Source organism: Babylonia areolata, chromosome 13 (genome assembly GCF_041734735.1).
Source record: "Babylonia areolata isolate BAREFJ2019XMU chromosome 13, ASM4173473v1, whole genome shotgun sequence".
NCBI classification, from domain to species: Eukaryota; Metazoa; Mollusca; class Gastropoda; order Neogastropoda; family Buccinidae; genus Babylonia; species Babylonia areolata.
Window position 1 is genome coordinate 7,415,545 of NC_134888.1, and position 22,747 is coordinate 7,438,291.

At 41.3% G+C, this 22,747-nt stretch overlaps 1 protein-coding gene across 1 annotated transcript in view; it reads right to left on the minus strand.

Moving 5' to 3' along the window:
• Window positions 1–3,381: 3,381 nt before the first annotated feature.
• LOC143289327 (uncharacterized) overlaps window positions 3,382–22,747 on the minus strand; it is a 43,268-nt gene continuing 23,902 nt past the window's right edge. Inside the window, exons 16-23 of the mRNA XM_076598327.1 lie at window positions 22,226–22,409; window positions 16,836–16,959; window positions 15,600–15,829; window positions 13,152–13,219; window positions 12,126–12,249; window positions 9,732–9,853; window positions 8,292–8,459; window positions 3,382–5,936 (exon numbers count right to left, since the gene is read on the minus strand). Coding sequence (XP_076454442.1) covers window positions 5,745–5,936; window positions 8,292–8,459; window positions 9,732–9,853; window positions 12,126–12,249; window positions 13,152–13,219; window positions 15,600–15,829; window positions 16,836–16,959; window positions 22,226–22,409 — 1,212 coding nt within the window. The 3' untranslated portion in view covers window positions 3,382–5,744. The remainder of the gene's footprint in view (window positions 5,937–8,291; window positions 8,460–9,731; window positions 9,854–12,125; window positions 12,250–13,151; window positions 13,220–15,599; window positions 15,830–16,835; window positions 16,960–22,225; window positions 22,410–22,747) is intronic.

A 22,747-nucleotide genomic window follows, 5' to 3' on the forward strand; every position in this document is an offset into this window, starting at 1 on the left:
ATTTTGTCTCCTGACTGCCTAAGGAAAGAAAGTGTCTCTTTCTCATGGAGAACTGGAGAAAATGAGAACGCTTTTTTTTCTTTAAAAAAAAAAATAAAAAAAATAGTTTCCTTTTCGATCGAGCAATTTCTTTCATTGGTCGTTTTTTGTTTTGTTTTGTTTGTTTTGTTGTTCTTTTTCTCACTCTTTTGTTTGCTTAAAAGCACTGAGCTGGACTGGAATTGGTTATTAATGAGAATTGCTGGAATGGACTCCTTGACAGAAAATTGTCCCCCAATCCAAAGTGGATGCTGTTCTTGTTTGTATGTATAGGATGTTTGCTGAAGATTCTACCCCCACCCCCTTCCACCATGCCACTGTAGTAACATGATCTCCTCCCTTTCTCTCGTCCCCCCCCCCCCCTCCCCCCCTTTTTTTTTCCATCGTGTTCATCCATTTTCTCTCAATGTGTTCATCCATTTTCTCTCCTTTTCCTTTTTTTAAGCATGGAAATATATGCCTGAAATTTCCATTGTTTATTGTATATGAATTTATTGGTGTAATCATCATTTACATATATCACTTCAACCGTTGTTTGTCTAGGTTTATGACAGGCGCAATAGCCAAGTGGTTATAGCATTGGACTTTCAATCTGAGGGTCCCAGGTTCAAATCTTGGTAACGGCACCTGGTGGGTAATGGGTGGAGATTTTTCCAATCTCCCAGATCAGCCTGTGTGCAGACCTCTTTGTGCCTGATCCCCCTTCGTGTGTATACGCAAGCAGACGATCAAATAGGCAAGTTAAAGATCCTGTAATACATGTCAGCGTTCGGTGGGTTATGGAAACTAGAACATACCCAGCATGCACACCCCCAAAAACAGAGTATGGCTGCCTGCATGGCGGGGTAAAAACAGTCATACACATAAAAGCCTACTCATTTCCATACGAGTGAACGTGGGAGTTGTAGCCTACGAACAAAGAAGTCTGTGTTAATGAGTTTCTTGGTTAAGTTCTTTGGATTAATTGTTCCATCCTTTTTTTGTTTTTTTTTAAACAATACTCAGTTAACCTTTTATGTTGACTGAGATAAAACTTGGCTTTGGTGTAGTCTTTTTAGTTTTCTCATTTTTATTACATTCAGGTGGGGTTTTTTTGTTTCGTCTTTTTAACCCAAGGATGGCACCTTGCAGTTGATGCGCTATACAAAGTGAACAGAGTTACAGGTTTGTTTTGCGCCTTCATTCCTGTCTCGGTATTCTTCTAGTTTTTGCTAAACTCTGTGCATGTAAACAACAGTTTAATGTTACGCATAGGTATGTTAAGGTAAATTATTATGAACAGTGGTGAACGAGTGCGATGAACGTTTTCTGGGGTACTTAAGTGACAAACAGCACCTCAGACTTAACAGGAACTAACCTTGAAGCACACTCTTGTTTCCATACCTGCGCACACACACAATCAGTTTGAAGTGTTAAGGGTGTGATTGTCACACACACCATCAGTTTGAAGTGTTAAGGGTGTTATTTGTTATGGGTGTGATTGTCACACACACAATCAGTTTGAAGTGTTAAGGGTGTGATTGTCACACACCTAATCATCGTAATGGGCTCTCTACCTCACCTTCACTCACCCCTAACATTGTTAACTGCTCTTTCAGTCAGTTACAGAAGAAAAACAGCAACAGAACATTGAATTGTTCTTGATGTTTTTATTTAAATCCCACACAAACTGTCAAACACTGCAGGAAAGAAATGACTTGCTGGTGGTAACAGGGTGATAGAAGACAGGTGCCTCTCGTTTTGGGCCTGGTATTTTGCAATTATTGTATACTATTCTAACGTATCATATAGTCTCATATCATGTTTTGTATTACTTTGTCATAAAACATTTTTCTGTGTGAAATTGAGACTACTGACCCCAGGGAGAGCATGTCGCTGTATTGCACAGCCACCCATTCTTGTTCTTTTTTCTTTGTGCATGTGTACTTGCTTTCCGATCACAGTGGACTTTTCGTTAGGATTTTGCCAGGGACAACCCTTTAGTTGACGGGGTTCCTTTACATACATAAAAATGCCTGCTACGCATGGAGCCAGACAAACCACTCAAGGTCCAGTGGAGGGGGAGAAAATTCTGGTAAGTGTGGGATTCCATCACATGCACTCAGATCACTCTATTTTACCTCCTACACCTCCGTTCAGTCTTGTTCTCAGTGAGTCTTGTGACAGAAGAATCATGTTAAGGTCAGGAAAGATCATGTCATCAATGTATCACACATGACCCCCCCCCCCCCCCCCCCCCCCCCCACACACAAAAACTCACAAGGACAAGCGCAAGGAAACCATTATTTAATACTGTTCTGTGTTAGTGCCATCAAAAAACAATGTGATATCCCTGCTTTTCCCTAGTCTGAAATAAACAACAAAGAGATATTTTTGCACAGACAGTAACCTGAAATCATGTAACAACAAAAGGATGTCATGGCACAGACAGTAATCTGAAATGATGTAACAACAAAGACATAGCAGAAACAGTAACAACAAAGGAATAGACAGTATAACCATGAAGCACTGAGCAAGGAGACCTTGCCTGAATGAAGACTGATCTCTGCAGTCATCTCAAGACCAGTCAGGCCACCATGGACAAACATCTTCCAATGCCAAGAAACTGCCATTATCATCAAAACCAGTTTCACAAAACAAACAAAAAAAAGAATAATACTGTTGAGCAGCAAGGCCAACACTTGACTTCATGCTATTTTGGGGGTTACCGGGAAGATTTACTTCATCAATTAAACTGCTGCCTGCATCATTCCAGAAGCACAGAAAAGCTGAACATTAACAATAATCAGATCCAAACTAAGTCTTTATAAAAACATTTCTCAAACACACGTGTATCAGTTCAAAGCACCAAGCATCAATGAACAACAAAACATAAGAACACTAATAAAAACAAAAAGAACCACCCACAAAACTTGCTGCTGAGCAGACGTCAAAACATAGCACACCTATATCAACAGAAACGGAACAGATTTCAAGCCTTGGTCACATCTTGGTCTCCGTATCGTTTGCACAACACACTACAGCTGAACAAAAAAAGGTAAAAAAGAAAGGGTATGGAGGTGAGAAGATGTGGAAATAGTTATGGCAGTTGAGGAAGTTTCTCCCATTTCTTCAGATATTGAACTTTCGTAAGAACAAAGTATCATTTGCCAAAGAACTACAGTCTACAGTAGCAAGAAAAACAACGAAAAAAACCAACTCAGTATCCTATCAATTGGCTTGTGAAAATATCATTATGCAAAACATTTCAAATTTTATATCTTAAAAAAACAAACACACACACACACATTCAACTTGTGAAAAAACTCATCATGCAAACCATTTCAATTTTATATCAAAAAAAAAAAAAAAATCAAACATCAGAACTGAATCACTGAATGGATGTTGAAACACGGAGTTACATAAATTCTGGCAACAGCGCCCACAGTGAACTGAATTAGTGGGGCAGAAACAGGAGGTAGGAAGAGAGAGTGCTTCATAATCAAAATTTGCAAGGAACACAGCTTGGTGATAATCCAGCATTACGGTGTTTAACTGCAAGGCACATAAACGGTCATTCTGAAGGCACACAACCAACAAACAAAATGACAGAAAACACACACAGAAACAACCGACAAAACATAATACAAACTTCAAATGTTTGAAAGTACAGGAAAAAAAAAGCAGTCCTGAGTATTGATGCAAAGGGAAAAAATTCCTTGCCACAAACCAAAAAACCCAACCATCAGAGATTTTTCAAAATACAAAATAAAATCAATCATGGGTTTGGTCACAACCAAACCATACACTCATGCATACAGTGGTTATTTCAAGTTTTGGTCAGGCATATTAAAAACAAAAGAAACATTCATTCAAAGTACTAAAGCTGTCGACCAGATCAGCAATACATACGTAGTCAACCTATTTCCAGACATGTTATCTTTGAACCCACACACACTACACAACACCGATCAAAATGTCCTGGCAATGGAGAATCAAGGGAACTACCAGTAACAACAACTGCGACGCCATACATCAATGTGGCCTGATCATTCATGATGCAGTTATCAACCCTGCTATCCCTGTGCATTCGCAAAACAGAGCCACCTTACATCAATGTGGCCACATTTATGACAAGCAAACCAACACTGCTGTCCAAAGCGGGTACTCAAAACAAATCCATCTTTTATCAAATTTAACAAGAAGACAAAAGGTATGTTTTTTTCTTCTTAGTAGTAACTTTTCCAAGCAATTCAACTTCCACAGTGACGTCAGCCCAGCAAATTCTGAAAGCACCAGTCTCAGATATGCTGCTGGCACCTCACGTAACAGAATACACAGATAAATGTAAATTAACCAATTTCAACAACTGACAAAGACACACATAAACGGCATAAAGCAAACAAACTGACGTTCAACAACTGACACATGGTCAGTTCACCTCACAACCATCCTCCATGCTGAAACTCACAACACTGAAACATTTCCTGTGTTTTTATAGCATACATCTCATGAGATGGAATGATCGGAAGCACACACATGCACTGTAATTTTAGACACCGGCATGAGTACATGGCATAGGTAGAAACACACACTCTCTCTCTCTCTCTCTCACATACACACTTTTAATTTACTGCCCATCCAAGACATGTAAAATACACACCAAAACATGCACTATCTATAAATCTACTCAACACAAAACACATAAATTATGAAGAAAAAAAACACATGAAAATGCACGAGTGAAATATGAACAAGCTAAAAAAATATATGCAGCATCATGTGATCATCAACAAAGTTTCCCAGCCACACAGCACTCTTTCATCATCACCTCAAATACTATCAACCGCACTGCACTTACCTTCATACATATTCATAAGCCATTCAAAAGCAAGGTGCTCTTCTTTATAGTTTTCAGTTCACAACAGATAACAAGGTCTGAAATCCACAACAAAGCCAAAACAAGAACAACAAAAAATGACTGGCTGAAAAAGAAAAATAGCCATTGTTGCCAGCAGTCCCTCTACCAACCAAACCCTGCAAAACACTGTTCACAGTTCAGTTTGTGATGATGAAATATTGCTAGTTTTTCAATACCTGACAAAGCCCCCCCCCCCAAAAAAAAGCTATTCCAGTCCCTGATCATGCCGAGATGAATGCTGGTTTCAAAACTCAAAGAGGCCAAAAACAAATTGCCCATTTTAATCCCCAATGATGTAGAGAAAAATGTTGGTTTCAATCATTGATTATTCAGAGAAAAATACTGGTTTTAATCCCAGATACTGCAGAGAAAAATACTGGTTTCAATCCCTGACAATGCTGAGGAAAATACTGGTTTCAATCCCTGACAATACTGAGAAAAATACTGGTTTCAATCCCTGACAATGCTGAGAAAATTGCTGGTTTCAATCCCTGATGTTACTGAGAAAAATACTGGTTTCAATCCCTGACAATGCTGAGAAAAATGCTGGTTTCAATCCCTGATGTTACTGAGAAAAATGCTGGTTTAAATCCCCGACAATGCTGAGAAAAATGCTGGTTTCAATCCCTATGAAAAGGCCTGTTCGATCTCCAATGATACCAAGAAAAATGCCAGTTTAAATCCCCAAGAAAAATCTGGTTCCAATCCCCAAATAAATGCTGGTTTCAATCCCTGAAGAAGCCAAGAAAATACCTGTTTTAATACCCATTTCAACCCCCAATGATGCCAAGAACAAAACCCAGTCTCATTCCCCAATGATGCCGACGTCACAGGCGTCGTCGACCCTGATGCCAGTGGTTCCATCCATGAAGGTGTGGATGTAGGCATGCTCCAGACACACAAAGTTGCCAACGTCCAGCTGCTGCCAGCGGAAGTAGGGCTCTGGCACGTCGTGGTCCAGGTAGAAGAAGATTCGAACCTGCTGCCCCTTCATGTCCTGGGGAAAGCAAAGCGTGGGTAAAAAAAAAACACATGACAATACAAACTCATGAAAAGGCTGCCTATATGACGAGATAACTCGTCAGCGCAAGCATGTATGCTTCGCTGCCACAATGAGATAACTCGTCATCAAAATATTCTGACTTTTCCCTGGTTTGCATTGAGTTCGTTGACAAAAATGCTGGTAGCTTTAGCTTGGGGAATCTTTCTTGGTTCTATTCATAGCTAGAAACCCCATCTACGTCATGAGGCAGTCCTTTATTTGAACATTTGGTTGGATTATTGTCGCAGTTTGCCTGGCTCACTCCTCGCTCGCTCAACTAAATGTCGGACCCAGTGCTCAAGACATGCGATCGTGGTTGCATAAAAGCAACCAAGATTGCTTTCTTTAGCTCATGCTCAGAAAGAATCAAAGTGTAAATTCAAAGGAGAAGACAGTGATGAACTTCTGTAGGATGATTTGATAGAAAATAAAGGGAACAATGAAGAGACTGGCCAAGACACGACTATCAGTGAGTGATGCCGACTTTACAGCCCTAGCAGGCGACAGAAAGTGACAGAATTTTTAGCAGGACACAGTGTGAGCGATTTTCTTGGCACTCAGCCAACACGACCTGATGCGAACTGGATGATGTGACAGTGTGTGAGAAGGGTGAAGATGAGGGGGTGGAGACCGAGGGGGCGTGGCCCCACATCCATATTATTATTATCACTTGGAGAGGTAACAATGCATTATGTATGTCTTTTTCTTTTTATTGTGGTTGTTCTAGTATAATTAGTGTGTGCAGGTATTATCCATTTGTCCAGAAAACATGATATTTTAGTGCAAATTACCTGACTGATGTTTTAGTGCAAATTACCTGACTAATGTTTGTAATGAACAAGTTGAAAATGTCACAAAAAAACACTGATTTCAAAACAACAGTCACTGAAAATATACAAAATGGGAAAACATGTGTTTTGTATTCTTTATTCATTTACCTTTCAGAAAACATACTTTTATGGGTCTTTCTCCAATAACAAAGAGCACAGAATTTTTTTTAAATATATACCCGTTGTTTGTGAAAAAACCCTGGCAAATAGATTTCACTTAAATCTCATCTTCCTGGCAGCGAAAGGGCTAAAGTTACAACTCACTCCCCCCCCACCCCCCTCCTCCGCCCCCACCCCCATCATGCACACACTGACGCACAAAGATTCGAACCTGCTGCCCATGTCCTGGGAAAAGCAAAGTGGGGATAAAAAAAATTATATTACAACGCAAACTCATGATAAAGTACTCATTCAAAGACAGTGTAACTTCGTTAACGACTCACACACCCCTCCCACCTCATCTCCACCCTCACGCACACACACTTGACTAATTTAAAGGCAGTGTAACCCGAGTCAAAACACAACACACACACTCCTCCCACCTTACCCCCACCCACACACACACACACTGACGCACAAAGATGATCTGTGGTGGAAAGGATCTATAGTTTAAGATATTGTTTGAACATACATGTAAATATTGAAGTACATATGTATGCATACGTATATGTCTGTTCATTCTACCTCTTGTTGTGTGGAAAGGAAGGCATGGATTTAAATACACATTGTGTGTGTGTACAAGTATGCATGCGTGTGTATGTGTTTATTCTGCCCCTTGTTGTCATGAGGAAATTGTGTGTGTGTGTGTGTGTGTGTGTGGTGTGTGTGTGTGTGTGTGCGCGTGCGTGCGCGTACGCACACGTGTGTGTGTGTGTGTGTGTGCGTGAACGCATGCATGCGTGTGTGTATGAGTGTGTGAATGTAGGTGTGTGGGTGGGTGTGTGCATGTGGGTGTGTGGGTATGTGTGTGGGTATGTGTGTGTGTGTGTGTGTGTGTGTGTGTGTTCTGCTCCTTGATGTGGTGTAGAAAGTGGATGAGCTGAGATTTACAACTCATCAGTTTTCCCCCTTCTGATCAAACCAATCAGTGCTTGTCTTCAATGAAGACAGGAAAAGATGGGACTTACCAGATGTGCAGACCAAAAACTACCCAAATTAGAGTCAACATCTCCTGGATGTTCTGTGTGTAATCATAGTGCAAAATTAAATGAAAACATTTTGGGTAGGAAATCCAGATTTTTTCTTTTACATCTGATGACATTCAAATGATCTATTTATTCATTTACCTCAGTTAAATTCAGAACGTTACATTTCTTTTTCATGATACAGGTTTCAATTTTATTCACTTTTTTCCCCTGGACTGAAACAATACAGTGAACCAAAAAATATTTTTTTCGCAATTTTTCAGAAATGAGTATCACCACCAAGACCTGCGGTCAACCCCCCCTTTCCCTAACACCCATCCCTCCACCCCCCTCACCTCCAGGTACCAGGCGTGACGGAAGATGTAGGGGTGTGGCTTGACCAGCCTGGCCAGGAAGACGGTGGAGGTCATCAGCATGGGGTCAAGGTCCTCCTCCTCCATCACGTCCCTCAGCTTGGTCAGCACTGTCTTGTCCTGGTGCAGCCTCCTCGCCTCCTGCACCGCCTGTGTGGGGCAACCATTTATATGACCATCACCACCATCATGTGTGTGCAAGTTATCTTTCAGTTTCTTCATAAAGGCAACAGCTATCGTTATGTCTGCATAATCATTATTGTTATTGCTTACACCCCCCGGAAACAGTATGGCTGCCTACATGGTAGGGTAAAAACATACATGTAAAAGCCCACTCTACATTTGTGTGAACATGGGAGTTGCAGCCCATGAACAAAGATGATGATGAAGTAGTTACTGTTTACAGTCCAGCCGACCGCATAGGGCCATATCTTGGCTGAAAAAGTCAATATCCACCCAAAAGAACCTGAAAGAACAAAACTGTACCTGGAAAAGAATTACTTATTTATCTTTGCTGCTTATAGTGTAACCCAGCCAACCACCAAAAGCCACATCACGCCTGAAAAACACTGTCAACATCCATCCTAGAACCTCTGACGACAACCATTCCATCAATCTTTCCCAAGAGGATTTTTTTTAATTAAAAAAAAAAAAAAAAAACCCACTAAAACATAAACATGTATTATTGATACACAAAATAATTGACACCGCCACTGTTGCCATAATCCAGCTGACTGCACAGACGTGTCAAGGCTGCCTGACTGAATGATTAATTAATTAAATTGTGTCAAACACAAACTCAGACATCTGGACAAAAACAAAAACCCCTGCAAAACAACATTTCATGACACAATATCTTAACCAGTAAGCTCCTTAACCCTTGCCACAATAAGTGACTGAAGTCAACCAGACAGTTCACTGCCAATGCGAACATTGAAGGGGCATGTTGAACAGACCGTTTTTTCACAAAAAAAAGCCTGACAGCTGCGGCCAGCTTTCCCACACAAAAGGAAACTGGCTTACTTTCCCCCCCTTGGGCACAGTGAAGAAGTCCAATGTTTTGACACAAACCAAATCGTGTCACAGAGAACGTCCAGTCTAAAATATTTGGCGATGGGGAGTATTTTCCACACAGAAACTTGTCGGCGAGAGTTGAAGCGAATAAGACCAGGCTGTACTGAGGATGCCAGTCCTTTATCATCACAAGATTACAAAAATAAAAACAAAACCAAAACACCTTCAAAGCAAACACACAAAAATACACAGAAAAGGCCAAATTTGCAAAAATCTAAATATATATATCTATATCTCATATATATGTATCAGTATATGTATAAAAACACATGAACTGTTCCAGCATCACAACAAACTTGACACACAAATTTGCTGACTCACAAAAAAAAGCCCAGTACAGAATGTTACCTGTGTCCAAGATAGGGGGGGTCTGTGTGACCTGCGGGCAGTGACGGTCAGAGAGGGGTCCATGGCACGTGCCAGTTCCTGGAACATCTTCCCTGCTTCCCAGTCCTTCTGCACCCTGGACTCTGGACAGGACACAGCAACACAGACATAGAACATCTTCCCTACCTCCCAGTCCTGCACTCTGGACAGGACACAGCAACACAGACATAGAACATCTTCCCTACCTCCCAGTCCTGCACTCTGGACAGGACACAGCAACACAGACATAGAACATCTTCCCTACCTCCCAGTCCTGCACTCTGGACAGGACACAGCAACACAGACATAGAACATCTTCCCTGTCTCCTGCACTCTGGACAGGACACAGCAACACAGACACAGAACATCTTCCCTGTCTCCTGCACTCTGGACAGGACACAGCAACACAGACATAAAACATCTTCCCTACCTCCCAGTCCTCCTGCACTCTGGATTGGACACAGCAACACAGACATAGAACATCTTCCGTCTCCTGCACTCTGGACAGGACACAGCAACACAGACAGAACATCTTCCCTGTCTCCCAGTCCTGCACTCTGGACAGGACACAGCAACACAGACACAGAACATCTTCCCTGTCTCCCAGTCCTGCACTCTGGACAGGACACAGCAACATAAACATACAACATCTTCCCTGTCTCCCAGTCCTGCACTCTGGACAGGACACAGCAACACAGACATACATCTTCCCTGTCTCCCAGTCCTGCACTCTGGACAGGACACAGCAACACAGACATACATCTTCCCTGTCTCCCAGTCCTGCACTCTGGACTCTGGACAGGACACAGCAACACAGACATACAACATCTTCCCTGTCTCCCAGTCCTGCACTCTGGACAGGACACAGCAACACAGACATACAACATCTTCCCTGTCTCCCAGTCCTGCACTCTGGACAGGACACAGCAACACAGACATAGAACATCTTCCCTGTCTCCCAGTCCTGCACTCTGGACAGGACACAGCAACACAGACATAGAACATCTTCCCTACCTCCCAGTCCTGCACTCTGGACAGGACACAGCAACACAGACATAGAACATCTTCCCTACCTCCCAGTCCTGCACTCTGGACAGGACACAGCAACACAGACACAGAATATCTTCCCTGTCTCCTGCACTCTGGACAGGACACAAACACAGAACATCTTCCCTGTCTCCCAGTCCTGCACTCTGGACAGGACACAGCAACACAGACATAGAACATCTTCCCTACCTCCCAGTCCTGCACTCTGGACAGGACACAGCAACACAGACATACAACATCTTCCCTGTCTCCCAGTCCTGCACTCTGGACAGGACACAGCAACACAGACACAGAACATCTTCCCTGTCTCCCAGTCCTGCACTCTGGACAGGACACAGCAACACAGACATACAACATCTTCCCTGTCTCCCAGTCCTGCACTCTGGACAGGACACAGCAACATAAACATAGAACATCTTCCCTGTCTCCCAGTCCTGCACTCTGGACAGGACACAGCAACATAAACATAGAACATCTTCCCTGTCTCCCAGTATTCCTGCACTCTGGACAGGACACAGCAACACAGACACAGAACATCTTCCCTACCTCCCAGTCCTGCACTCTGGACAGGACACAGCAACACAGACATAGAACATCTTCCCTGTCTCCTGCACTCTGGACAGGACACAGCAACACAGACATACAACATCTTCCCTACCTCCCAGTCCTGCACTCTGGACAGGACACAGCAACACAGACATAGAACATCTTCCCTACCTCCCAGTCCTGCACTCTGGACAGGACACAGCAACACAGACATAGAACATCTTCCCTGTCTCCTGCACTCTGGACAGGACACAGCAACACAGACATACAACATCTTCCCTGTCTCCTGCACTCTGGACAGGACACAGCAACACAGACATACAACATCTTCCCTGTCTCCTGCACTCTGGACAGGACACAGCAACACAGACACAGAATATGACCATCTGGTTAAGTCATCTTCATTGTTCAGTGGACACAGACCATAGCAATAAAAACGTAAACAATGACCATACTATTTCATTAATCTTAACTGATAAACAGTACAAATGAATTACAAATAAATACAAGAGAGACATAAGAGCATCAACAACCTTAAAGCTTATACTGTGTTCACACATTGCACTTCAATCATCAATATCAAGTAACTTATTCATAAACAATAAATGAAGAAACAAAACAAATAAACAAATGAAAATAATGTCACCATCGAATGGGTTTATTTTGTTCAGAAACGGTACTGAAAACCACACACACACACACTCACAGAAATCTGGCATAACAAGTGAGCAGGCTAACTAAAAGTGTGCAATGACCTAAGAAAAGCATGCACACAATAGTTACTTTCTATTTTCTTGCAGTCCTTCTTGTGTTGCTTCCAGTCATCTCGCTGGCACTCCTTGGAACAGTAGCTGGCGGAGCAACAGCGTGAGCATGTCTTCAACGACTGCCCTGTCCGTTTGCATCCCTGTCCATCAAACACAAAGAACAATTCAGGTTACAGCCTGTACTGTGTGTGAAGAATGCATGTAGAAGCATATCTCATACACACATACATGTCGAATAAAGAATTACCTAACAACAGTTCAAACACCTGTTCTGTTTACATGTGTAAATGTAGCGAACAGTTCTCTCTTGGGCAGAGCAATGATTATTTTTGTAAAAAATTCATGGAGAGCACACTAACAGTAATACAAAACAAATACACATATTTGGCAGGATTCCAGAAAAAGGTTTTTCATACTTATTGTAGAATAAAACCGTTGAGTTAACCTTTAAAAAATATTTTTAGAATGAGGCCATTTTAAACAAACTAAAAGAAAATAAAAATTAATGTGAAGTACAAAACCACCATGGTTTATTAAGTACTTTGGTTTCTCCCATAGTAGATTCAAAAAAGTCATAATGGACAGCAATACGCAATTATCAATTCATGTTAAATTGCTAATCATGAAATTTATGGTACTATACACAAACTTTTGTTTTTAACCTTGTGTACAATGCACTACACAAGGACACACACAGTTAGTTGGATGAGACGATAAACCAATGTTCTGTGTGCAGCATGCATTTAGTGCACATAAAAAAAACCCATGGCAACAAAAGAACCGGTTGTCCCAGGCAAAATTCTGTAAAAAACCAAAAAACACTGATAAAAACCACCACCAAATAAACCATACTTGCAGTTAAAAAAAAACCACAGAACAAACTCAGGGTGGTGCTGCACTATGGTAGTGCACTCTCTCTGGGGTGAGCAGCCTGAATTTCTGAGAGAAATCTGTTGTGACAAAAGAGCAATTCACCACAATACAAACCATTCACTATTTCACTACAATACAGTATACAATCTTTCACAAACCAGTGACCTACCTCACACGTGCCCACAGGTCCTGGAGACTTGTCACTGTCGCTGTCAATGTCATTGCTCTTTGCTCCTCCTGTGCACAGAGTAATGTTCCTCTCTTCAGTGCTTGTCAAAGCAACCTTTACCATAAATATGTCAAAACTCAACTGCTTTCATTTTCAATTTCATTCATTTATTTCGTCATAAAACCAATTAACTTGCTGCAAAATCTATCCAATTTTTAAAAAAAGAAGAAAAAGTTCCAACTCTAACTCTAAGCAATCTCAAGCTTGTGTCACACCATACCAGAATATATTATCACACAAAGTAACTAACTTTCTTTAAAATAATAAAACAATAATTAATAAAAAAAACCCAACTCAGATTAACCCTTTCGCTGCCAGGAAAATAAGATTTAAGTGAAATCTATTTGCCAGGGTTTTTTCCACAAAAAACGGGTATAAATTTTCAAAAAATCCTGTGCTCTTTGTTATTGGAGAAAGACCCATAAAAGTATACATTTTCTGAAAGGGAAATGAATAAAGAATACAAAACACATGATGTTTTCCCATTTTATATATTTTAAGTGACATGCTGTTGTTTTGAAATCAGTGGTTTGTTTTCTGTCACATTTTCAACTTGTTCATTACAAACATTAGTCAGGTAATTTGCACAAAAATATCATTTTCTGGACAAATGGACATCTGCACACACAAAATCATACTAGAACCACCACAATATAAAAAAACTGAAAAAGAAATAGATGCATTGTGACTTCTGCAAGTAATAATATGGATGCGAGGCCACACCCCCTCAGTCTCCACCCCCCTCCTCTTCACCCCTCTCACACGGTCACTTCATCCAGTTCTCATTAGACCGCGTTGGCTGAGTGCCAAGAAAATAGCTCATACGGTGTCCTGCTAAAAATTCGGTGACCTGTTGTCTGCTAGAGTTGAACAGCCGGCATCACTCACTGATAGTCGCATCTTGGCCACTCTCTTGATTGCTCCCTTTATTTTCTATCAAATCGTCCTATAAATGTTCACCACTGTCTTCTCCTTCGAATTTATGCTCCAATTCTTTCTGAGCATCAGCTAAAGAAAGTAATCTTGGTTGATTTAGTTCGCCACGAGCGCATGTCTTGAGCACGGAGTCAGTCCGACATTTTGTTGAGCGAGCGAGGAGAGGAGCCAGGCAAAGACTGCGGCCAGTAACCCAACCAAAACGTTCAAATAAAGGACTGCCTTATGACGCAGATGGTGTTTCTAGCTATGAATAGAATCTAGAATGATTCCCCAAGCTAAAGCTACCAGCATTTTTGTCAACGAACTGAATGCAAAGCATGGAAAAGTCAGAATATTTCGATGACGAGTTATCTCGTCATTGTGGCAGCGAAGCATACATGCTTTCCATGACGAGTTATCTCGTCATGCAGGCAGCCTAGGGGTTAAAAAAGGTTCAACTCCAAGGTCCTACAGCCTTTTACACCCATCAGGGCAGGGAATTCACATCCACTGTGTCTAGGGCTCGGCAAAGGAAGGAAGGGCAGTGAATTCATATCCACTGTGTCCAGGGCTCTGCATGGGAAGGAAGGGCAGTGAATTCAAATCCACTGTGTCCAGGACACTGCACAGGAAGCTGGGACCTAATCCTGCTCCACTGTTAACCCTTCCCTAACCAAAGTCAGGTGGACAGGTACCCATTCTTATCTTGGTGGAGTGAGGAAAATCAAAGTAAAACTGCAAAACGGCTTTCCCATCCACACAACACCATGTGCAAATGGGGCTTCAAACACTGATCACTGGTGAACACTGAGTAACATTATTATTCTCCATTAACACTGTGAAGAGTCACTGGGGTGCCACACAGAACTGTTCACCAGACTCCTCCAGATGTGTTGGTTGAGTGTTAAAGCCCAAATCTCTGCAAATGGTTTCCTGTTCAGTTACGATGTCAGTCCATCTTTTTTACTGTCTTCCCCTCTGTCTCCCTCCCTACAGTTCCTTGGGAGGATTGTTTTACCAAGACCATTTGATCTTCTTACACAGCCATACCAGCATAACTTTCTTTTCTTACAGCAAGGGCTGTACCAGTTGGAAATATTCCTGAAGATCTATACGGAAGTCTGACTGGCCAAGCTGGAGATGTGAACACATCAGTGGACTGCGTCCCACCCCCCGCCTCTCAACCAACAGCACAACCCATGACATGACAGCCCAGTTAAATCACACCCACTAGCTGTAATATCACATAAGGGACAAATGTAGCCCAGATGGAGTGCTTTTGTGCAAGCCATGTTCATTCTGTCAAGCAGGAATCAGCTGTTTCCCTTAGCTCGTTGTCTATACACAAAGCACTATGAATGCATACATCATACTGCAGCAGCAACCTCCCACAAAACAACAGTTTCATCAACATACTGATGCTGGTGGTCACATGGAAAAAGGAAGGAAAAAACCAAACAGCTCACTGACCTGGTGGGCTGGCCTCCTCTGACTTGGAGGAAGCAGCAGAAGCAGAGGCCCGGGCAGTGACCTCCAGACAGACAGAGCGGTGGTTGCTCCAGTCCAGCCTCTGGCAGTCCTTGGAGCAGTAGAATACTCGGAAGCAGCGGCCACACCTCTGCAGGTTGCTGGGGTTACGACACAGGGCGCAGCTCCGACCGCATGTGTCCAGGGTGGTCACGTACTTGTATGGTCCCTTGCTGTGGGTTTAATTCAAAATGAAGGGATGGACTTGGAGAAGGGAAAAATCTGACTTTTTTCCCCTTAACATTACTGATAACTAACAATGCACAGAAAGGGATTTTTGGAGTGGGGAGTGGGTCTGAACTTGGCTCACTTGTGAACAACTTGTTATGCTATTTCAAACATAATCTGTTCTGCTTTTTCTTTTTTTTAGTTTTATGTTGTTGTTGTTTTTTAAATCTCTACAGAAGTAGCAAAGATTTTTTTTCAATGATTGTACAACGTTCACACTAATCACAATTCACTGTTCAGTGCATACTTTTGAAAACTTTTCAAGGTAAAGGCAAATTATTTTCTTTGTCCATGTTGACAGGAAAAACATATAAAACTGCACACAGGAAAAAATACAAAAAAATGGGTGGCGCTGTTGTGTAGCGATGTGCTCTCCCTGGGGAGTACAGCCCGAATTTCACACTGAGAAATCTGTTGTGATAAAAAGAGAAATACAAATGTTTCATATTACAATAATTGATTTTTTTTCAAAATCAAATTGTCAAAAGATGTGTTTGTCATTTTGTGTGTTGCGCAGTGCATCCTGTCAAGTAAAATAGTAAAAACGAATAAGGCAACTTTTGGTTTTTTTTGTGTTTTTTTAAAAATTAAGACACAAAGTGACAAACTGGTAACTGGATTACTTTTCTGACGTTAGCGTGGGTCGTAATACCATCGGAAACTTCAGTCTCAATAGTTCTTCAGTTGTTGGGTGTTGTTTTTTTTCATTTGCTTTTTTTGTTTGTTTTGGTTTGGTTTTTTGTTTGTTGTTATTGTTGTTGTTGTTGTTTTACAAAACCTGAGAATAACTTGGAGTGTGACAAAATCTGTTTAGTTAATTAAAGAACTTGAGTTCTCGAACATTCTTCACTCAGTTCCAGGAGATTTATTACTATTATTTTCATTCAATAACTTGCGGATGAAACTCAGCTGCGAACCTTAATATCACCCAAAGAAAAACGAAAATCGTACCCATCTTTCAAGTCTTTCATCCAGCTGTCCATAAAATATTTTCTGTCGGAGTCGTTCATCTTGGCCGCTGTTGACGTCAAATTCAACTTATGTCTGAACTCGGATTTGCACGCGCGCTGTTCACCTCACAAGTCAACGAGAGTACTGTCCCCCTGCAGCTTCGGACCTGTATGTACCGGAAAAATACGAAACCTACCGAATTCTTTCTTTCTTTCTTTCGTTCTTTCTAATTAAGTTTACCTGTCTGTCTGTCGATCTCACTGTCAGTATCACTGACTTATATGCACTAGTGTCTTCTAGGCAAACGCATGCACCACACACGGACACACAGATAAACACACAGACTCCACACAGAGGCAGACAGACAAAAAGATACACACACACAAGCACGCACGCACGACACACCGCACTGACTCGGACACACACACACACACACGCCTGGACACAAACACCGTCTTCAGTGACAGGATTTCCATCAACACTATGACTGGTTAAGTCGATCACTGGTAAAAAGTGTGTGTGTGTGTGTGTGCCCGGTGTGTGTTGTGTGTGTGTGTGTGTGTGTGTGTGAGAGAGAGAGAGAGAGAGAGAGAGAGAGAGAGAGAGAGAGAGAGTGTGTGTGTGTGTGTGTGTGTGCCGTGCAGAATGTGTCAGTGTGTGTGTGTGTGTGTGTGCGCGCGCGCGCGCGCGCGTGTATGTCACGGTGTCCCGGTGTGTGTGTGTGTATGTGTGTGTGCGTGCCGGTGTGTGTTTGCGTGCCGGTGTGTGTGTGTATGTGTGTCAGTGTGTACTACTGAGTAGTGTCACTGTGTGTGTGCGTGTGTGGCAGTGTGTGTGTGCGCGCGCGTGTGTGTCAGTCAGTGTGTGTGTGTGTGTGTGTGTGTGTGTGTGTGTGTGTGTGTAGGTGGACGTTAGGGTTTCAGTAATGTGTGATGGTTGAAGTGACTCGAGAGAAAGAATACTTTTGAATCGGGTCTGTGGCTGGGTACTGGCTTCAAGGGGGTGAATCCTGAACGTGTTTCTAATAAGCAAAGGCCAGTAACTCTAGCTTTTTGTTTGTTGTTGGGTTTTTGTTGCTGTTGTAATGTTTTTGCTTTTTTGTTAAATGACTTTATTTCTCGGGACAGTGCTGAGATATTATCAATCAGAACGCTGCGTTGATGTCAGTAATGATTGTTGCGTCTCTATATTTGTCATGTTACATTTGTACATCATAACGAATCAGTGAATTAATGTGAAGGGCTGAATCCCCACACACAAATTCCAGTAGGCAGCATAAAGCAACAATCATGCACATTTTTCATTATTTATTTTTGAAAGACGCCGGTGACCACGATGATATTAAACAAACAGAATATTACACACAATTGAAATAAGACAGTGAGGCACACAGATCATCTCCACAAAAATGAAAGCAAAAAAAAAAAGTAAAATAACAGGGTTACTCTTAACTTCATTCAAATATGGTGATAGTCAAGATCCAAGATGATGAAGATGATGAACAATTAAAGCGCACTATAGTCTATGTGGAGACAGTGAATATGAAACATTGTGACATATACTTAAAATAGCATCTTGTATGAAAAAAACTGACAAACACTCAGCGATTCACATCAGTATATATTTTTTTTTTTTTTTTTTTTTTTTTTTTTAAAGAATATAATATCATGTAGCCGTGTACCCGAGTGGTATATATAAGGGGACGGTACAACAGAACTAATGACTGGATAAATTAAAGGATAGACAAGAATTCCCGCGCACAGGCCAGGAACATATAGAGGCCAGTCACAAAAGGATTTTCTATTGTTTTATTTACAATAGTTATAAGAAGAAGAAGAGATAAGGCCGAGAAGAAATAAGAAGACAGTGCCTGAACAGACACAAACAAATGTCATTAGCACAACATGTCTGCACAAGTGAATAGTAAAGCACGTGTATACATATTACATGGAAAGACTACCACTCGGTAATGCATATGTGTGAAGACCAAACTCTGGCATCAAATGACATTTCTAATACATTTAAATAGTGCAGTTAAAGTGATTGAAGCTATGCTGATTTAGTGAAAGTACACTGACAGTATAGATTAGGTAAAGCTTATACTGTGTCAAAGTGTCTCAAATGAATCAGTCAGTTTATCATGTAGCACCATACTGGAGTAAGCCGTATAGGAGAGAGCATGATAACTAAATTACAATTAACAGACTGACACATATCAGGTGGTTTTAACCAATAACTGATATTAATCAAACACTATCTTGTAATCACCACAACAGAATACTACACACACTATGAGTACTGAGCACACTGTAGCAGTACAACTGATATCAGCATGTAAAATAATACATGAATAATAAACAAGATAGAATCAGTGGTTTTGATATAATACTGGCAAACTGAGAAACCAGACGGTAATCAGTGCAAGAACTGTCATAGCTTAACCATTAAGTGGTGATTGAACTTACACAAGTAATCTGTTGCATCAAAGCCAAATATCAACAGAGATAAGCTTGTGTTCAACATTTAAATCTCCTCCGCTGAAGCCCGATAAGGAACCCTAACCTTCATCAGTGACAGCAAATGAGAAAGAACGCGTCATATGCACTCACTAGACTATGCTGTCAGTGTCCAGAGACATCACTGACTGTGACGTTAAGAAGAATCAAATGGAACACTGCTCCAAGCATATGATTTTCTAGATCAATCATAGCTGAACTGTGACTACATGTCAAAGCAATAACTGAACAAAGCAATATCAATATAATCATATGAACACAAGTACAGTGTCAAAGAATACAATTTACAAAATCAACACATTCTACACACTAGTACTTACAGTGATACGTAGCGAGACACTGTCCGTTGGGGCCACGACACACACTGTTGGTGACACAACAGTCAGTGGTCAGCCAGCTGGCTATCGCCGCAAACGGGCTCAGGTGAAAGTGACCAGAGATCACCCACTCTGTCTACTTATGCAAGTTAAGCGGACTGCAAAGACAGTCATGTGTGCTGTGAAGCAGATCGGCTCAAATCAGGCTAAATCTTATAAAAATTGTGTTTGTGACAAGGTGTTAAGTGATAGATTTCTATATGATTCCTGAACCAATTTACGGCGGATAAGTCGCAAAAGAAAGAACTCAACACCTACTTTCTAATGAGTATAAAATGAAGTGTTGATTATTTACGATGAATTTATAATCTTAATTTAAGTCACCTGAAAAGGGTCAGTTTTAACTATCTCATCACGGAAAATTACAAACTGCGTGAAATCAGTTTAACGTAGGCAAAAACAACTGGAATAGATTTAAAGATGGAATTGTGAACATTCTGCCAGTATATAATACTTGCTGTTTAATGATCTGACAAAAGAGATATTAATTAAATATGCTGCATCAGAAACACAGATTAGAGCTCACCCAATCGAGTACCGCCACACTTAGTTGGAGTGGTTTGAGGCCAGACAAAATGATGTAAGTTTAGCGTCAGTTGATCTTTAGACTGACAAACGATTAACTGAAATCAAGTACGCTTCTAACTGATTTAAGTGTGTCTAAGCACAGCAAATATAATATTGCAGTGAACAATACAGAGACTTGATTTAATAGATGTTTAGAGAACAGGTTGAGAATGAGCTTTGCATTCAAACCGGGAATGGCGTCACACATTCTGTGCGGGTCGTTGAAGACCGGCAAGTCAGTTGCGAAAACAGCGTCTGCTATAGTTGATGTGTGAAACAATTTTTGAAGCAAGCATAGCGCTTGGTTACAATCAAATAAAAATGTTGGTGAGGTTTCTTGTTACAGGAAATCAGTTCTCATATCTGGATGTGAGTTTATATAAATTAAGGTGCAGGGAATATTTAGTGTACGTTCATCTTGCTTTTGGACACTGAAACTAGTTAAAGCACATTTTCAAAACAATCCATCAATCAATCACAAAAACATCAAACAGGTCCCCAAGCAAGCACATAGAAAGGAACAACAGCGACTGCAGAGAATCAATGAGACACATGGACATCAATTATTGCTGAAAATTGCGGCAATTAGTCGGTACATTATCCATTTACCAATAATCTATTCAGCAATCAACGAACGAAATATCGGTACATTACCCATATACCAATAATCTATTCACCAATCAACAAACGAAATAAATTACAGAACCATCAGACACTTTGAAAAGCATTCGACACCAAAAATCATTGTTTGTCATGATTAGCGGTAAAATTAGATGTAATAACTAATGAAGAACAGAATCTGGAATATAAAAAAATCAACTTATTAATTATTCATTACGTTCTTGGATCTGGGACAAGAGACGGATCCCCACTGAAATCTGTGTGTGTGTGTGTGTGTGTGTGTGTGTGTGTGTGGTGGTGGTGGTGGTGGTGGTGGTGGTGATGGTGGTGGTGGTGGTGGTGGTGGTGGTGGTGTGTGTGTGTGTGTGTGTGTGTGTGTGTGTGTGTGTGTGTGTCCCTTCCCCACAACATGTAAATCAATTCACGTTTTCTGGAAACAATCCATTCCCTGTTAATTGTTACCCTGTATCTTCCCATGATGAAGGATTAATGGAAAATTCCCTAGATCCAGCCACCAACACGGTTTATCACCACATTCTTCACACGATCCTTGGTCTGGAGACAAAAAAGCAAAAAGCAACAACAAAGCGTGATCCTGCTGACAACCAGACAAACAAGCACACAGGAGAAAATACAAGCTGCTGACAACGAAACATTGTGCATGATAACGATAAGATTAGGATTCCAGGATTCTTACAGCATCCATTCCTGAATGCATGTGGCATATGTTCTAGAATCATTAATTGTGGCGTAATCATATTCCTGAATGCATGCGGCATATATTCTAGAATCATTAATTATGGCGTCATCATATTCCTGAATCCTCACGGCATATATTCCGGAATCATTAATTATGGCGTCATCATATTCCTGAATCGTCACGGCATATATTCCGGAATCATTAATTATGGTGTCATCATGTTCCTGAATCCTCATGGCATATATTCTAGAATCATTAATTATGGCATCATCATATTCCTGAATCCTCACGGCATATATTCCGGAATCATTAATTATGGCGTCATCATATTCCTGAATCCTCACGGCATATATTCCAGAATCATTCATCATGATTCATCATGGCGTCATCATATTCCTGAATCCTCACGGCATATATTCCAGAACTGATTCCAGAATCCTAAAGGCAGCTATTCAAAATTATTGTGGCATCTACTCCAGATTCCTTTTAAGCATCTCTCCCAAAAGCATTGCCGCATATATTCTAAAATTCTTGTACATCCATCGAGTCCAAAGTCCCCGAATCCTCGCGGCATATTATGATCCACAAGCCAGAATCGTCGCGAGGTCTATTCCAGAATCCGAACTTCGGAAGCATCGTCGATCCTGAATCCGACAGATCCATCCGCAAACATATGCAGGAATGCTCCTTGGATGCAGATGAAGTTGCCTTCCTTGAACTGCGAGAACTGGAAATACGGCCAGGAGGGGCAATCCATGTAGAAGATGACGTACACACTCATTCCATTGACGTCCTGTTGGTGAAACGATCAGAAACACGTCAGACAAAAAAATACATCTTGGTAAATGGTAAGGGCACGAGAGAGAGAGAGAGAGAGAGAGAGAGAGAGAAATGTCACAAGATGTGATACTCCACAGTCTCCTTTTTAAGATTTTTTTACGTCATCCATCCGTGAAAAAAACGCCGAAGGGGGGAGGAGGGGAATGGGGACCTGGGTGGGAGGGATGGGGGGACAGAAAGAGACAGGGTGAGACAGAGAGAGGTGGGAAGATAGGGGTGATGGTGATGGGGGAAGCTGAGAGGCAAAGTGAGACAGTGAGATATATTTTTGACTCTGTGTGTGTGTGTGTG